The sequence below is a fragment of the Frankliniella occidentalis genome, unplaced genomic scaffold (assembly GCF_000697945.3).
Source record: "Frankliniella occidentalis isolate FOCC.00 unplaced genomic scaffold, Focc_3.1 Scaffold23, whole genome shotgun sequence".
Lineage (NCBI taxonomy): Eukaryota > Metazoa > Arthropoda > Insecta > Thysanoptera > Thripidae > Frankliniella > Frankliniella occidentalis.
Genome location: NW_026267153.1, coordinates 1,467,349 through 1,471,092, shown reverse-complemented (window position 1 = coordinate 1,471,092; position 3,744 = coordinate 1,467,349). Strand labels below are relative to the sequence as shown.

The 3,744-nt window shown below is 47.2% G+C and overlaps 1 protein-coding gene across 1 annotated transcript in view; it reads right to left on the bottom strand.

The window, feature by feature from the left end:
* Positions 1-692: 692 nt before the first annotated feature.
* LOC127748966 (ras-related protein Rab-26-like) overlaps positions 693-3,744 on the bottom strand; it is a 15,948-nt gene continuing 12,896 nt past the window's right edge. Inside the window, exons 4-5 of the mRNA XM_052265050.1 lie at positions 2,346-2,456; positions 693-2,021 (exon numbers count right to left, since the gene is read on the bottom strand). Of these exons, the coding sequence (XP_052121010.1) occupies positions 1,962-2,021; positions 2,346-2,456 (171 nt within the window). The 3' untranslated portion in view covers positions 693-1,961. The remainder of the gene's footprint in view (positions 2,022-2,345; positions 2,457-3,744) is intronic.

The window sequence follows — 3,744 nt, the reverse complement described above, 5'->3', positions numbered from 1 at the left end:
GAGCGAGGGCGCCGCCGAGCGGAGCGGAGCCTCGCGCACCGGGAGGGGGAGGCTGGGCCCGGAGCGCACGGCGCGTGGGGTGGCAGAGAGCGAGAAAGAGCGAGAGAGAGAGAGATAGATAGATAGATAGAGAGAGAGAGAGAGAGAGAGAGAGAGAGAGAGAGAAGGAAACCCCGCCGCAAATATACGCGAGGAAGGGCGTCAAGGACTCGGGGAAAGCGGGATAGATCAGTGATTTTACCGACATGTTATTCAAACCGATGCACCGTCGATGAGAGGCGAAGGACACCCCCCCACCCGTTCCCCAACCACCCACACACCTTAGATTGCTGTCTGCAATAACATTTCGTCGTAAAATTACGACTGATTTTCAACAATAAATGTTTGTATGGCTTGACAAATTTTGGAAAATCGTCCAAAACCATGAAAAAATGAAAATCGAAAATTTGGGCTTTGTATGTAATGTTTTTTGAAAATCTGTTTTCAGAAATGCAATCTACGCTATAAAAGGCATCCACTGATGTGTCACACTTGATATAATAGTGAGCGGTTCAGTGTGAGTGTGATACATCACCGGATGCCTTTTTTGGAGTAGATTGCATTTCTGAAAACAGATTTTCAAAAAACATCACGTAGAAAGCCTAAATTTTTAATTTTCATTTTTACATGGTTTTTGACGATTTTCCCCATAAGAGCTGATGCATAACTTAGCTCGTTGCGCGATCGGAAAATATTGTCCGATCTCAAAATAAAAAATTGCACTGGATTCTACATCTAAAAAGACAACTTTTCCGCATACCCGCCATTTCAATATCTCAAATCCTTTTTTTTTTTACGCTACCCTCTATCACACATGACTCGCGGGTCGGCGTAGCCTACGAGTAAGTTATTATCTCCTCGCCAGTAATAATGAAAACTTTTTTTTACTCGATCACAGCATAATTATGCGTGTTGCTCGGGCATGTCAATAACAAAGATATACCAGCGTGGTGATTTTAATCACTCTAAACACTACTAGATGCGACTGAATGCCATGGAATGGTAATTATTGGATCGGGAAGGAGGTCGGACTTTGGTGAATTAATTTGACGCGTGATGAATCTCAGAGGGTTATGTAGGCTATGGACTTTTTCTCTTTTCTCGAGGCGCGGTGCGGCGCGGCACCGGAAGCAAGGGGTGGGGGTGGAATAGGGGATGATCCGGCTGAATCCGTCACGCTCCTCGGGCGGGCGCGCGCGAGGGCGGGCCCCGCCGGGCTCAACGAGGCCGTCATTGTGCGGCACAGACGCACCGCGCCTTCGTAACGAGGCATCAGATTAATTAAAAACTTCCCGCTCGCGCCCTCGCGGCGGATTATTTTATTTCATTTTATTTTTTTCTCTTCTTCGTTTTTCGTCCTCGAGACGACGACAACGACGACTCTGTTTTCGCACTCGGGGTGCCGACTGGGCGCCGCCGCCACATGCCAGCTGCGCACACTGACAGCAGACCCCGCGCCGCGTATATACTGTGTGCATCGAATGACACCAGGAGAAAAAAAGAGAGAAAAGGAATCGCACGCGGTCCGAGTGTCTGCTCTTTTCCGGCTCTTTCAGTTTTCAATTAACTCCCTCTCTAGTGCGCCTCCAGCGAGCGGGTCATGTGTGCTGCTGTCGGCGCGGCCCGCACCGTGTGGTAGTTCCGCGCTGACTGAGGGATGATGCGGAGGAACACTGTGCAAGCCTGCACACTGCAGATTCTTTATGTACTCTATTATTTGTACATAGCTCATGTGCAAATCCGAGAGCATGCATATATCACACGTAAAATTACAACGTACAATCAAGTTCTGTTTGTTTTATTTTACTTGAATATGTAATATTTTACCCGATTTTACCATTTTCATCGTGATGGTAGGCCCTATCATGTTTTCATGGATTAAATTTTACGTAAGGACATGTATGCTCAGGTTTTTTGCCTTGCTATGCAAAATATAGTTTACATAAAATTTCTCTGCGTGGTCGCGATAGCAGCGCTCTTACCTGTTGAAAATAATTACAAATAATTACAACAGTGGCACTTTGAATACATCAGGTGATTGATTAACCCCGTGCTTTTCTGTACTTTTTTGTAGTTATACTGTACCGCATATGGAGGCGTCCGAGCGGGTTTGCCTCTCGTCGCTGTCCACGGCGCCTTAAGGCCCCGAGCGACTAGGCAACCCATCCGCACGTCTGCATGCGATACAGTTAGTGCAACTAACTACAAATGATCGTGGGTTTAATCAGCCATCTCGTATTATGTTGTTTCATGGTTCACAGTCCAAAACTGTGTAGAACGGGCCTTTCAGAGGCCAAATGTCTTACCGTGAAGCCGATGCCGACTGTGGCTGAGAAGGTCCCCGTGTTGAACTTGCCCGTGTCGAATTGAACGAGGAGGGAAGTCTTGCCCACGCCGCTGTCCCCGAGTAGAATGGTCTGCAAAGTCGCCAAAGGAAGATTTTGTGAATTTTTTATTTAGTCGAGTTCAAGAGGATGGTATTACTCCAAACGTCAAGAGACAAGCTAGAGTGGTGACAATATTGTGTCTACAGTTGGACAAAGTAAAAATTTGTCCAACGGAAGATACGAAATTGTCACTTCTCTAGATTCAAAATTGCATCTTGCAAGATGCGCTCATCACATATTCATCTTGCAATGGATAAAAATGGTCCCTTGACATTTTGAGTGTTGGTTTGCCAAGTTCCGAGTTCTTCGCCGATCCTCGCATCACTGTCCAAAAAATGGCACAGTAATTTGACCGTAACCCACTTTATTGGTCAACCCATTTCACGGTTATCCTGTACTTGCTACCGTCCCAGCCGAAAATTCCGGTTACGGTTACGGCTAGAATTTACGATTACGGCCGTAATTTGCTACGGTTACGGTCAAAATTTACGATTACGACCGTAACTGGAGTTCGATTACGGTTTACACTTACGGTTACGAGTAAGCTTACGAATACGACCGTAACCGTAGCCCGGTTACGGTCAGCAGTTACGGTTACGAGTAATGTGAAACGATTACGATCGTAACCGGAAAATATCAAACTTTGAAACGTCGTAGCGCTTAAATTAAGCTTTGCAGGGAGAAACGGTTAAGGGTAACGTAAGGGAAACACAAGTCAAACCTATGTGTGGAGTTTGGAAAGAGTCGATTTTTCAACCCCTGGCTATCTTGAGAACTGTTAAAGATACCGCAACGAAAACACCACCATTGTGCTCGGTGTCAAAAGTTTACATGGGCGACATGTGTTTTGGTCTCATAGGGGCTTTGAGTTACTGCTAATACGTCATCACCGTAACCGGAACGTTCTCACCGTAACCGGGCTGACTAACCGTAATCATATCCGAAACAGTAAACGTAATCGTAACCGGAACTTTAATCGTAACCGTAACCGGAAATGGGTCCAATTTACGAGTGTAACCGTAACCGTAGTCGTAACCGTAGCCGTAACCGTAGCCGTTACCGTAACCGGAATTTTCGGCTGGGGTGGCGTCCGGCCGCCTCCTCGCCCTCGGCGCCTGCAAGCCAGTGCATAGGCAACCCTTCGAGCTGCCGCGTATTCTCCCGGTCACCTGGTATATAGTCCGTGCATCCTCCTGAACCACGCCCTGTACGGGAATGTTGCCCTTTTTCTCTACTTTGGCACAGGATTTTTCACAGTGATGGTTCGCGCGGACGCGGACTCTCCCACCGCGCCAAGTAGCCCGTGTCACTACTCCGC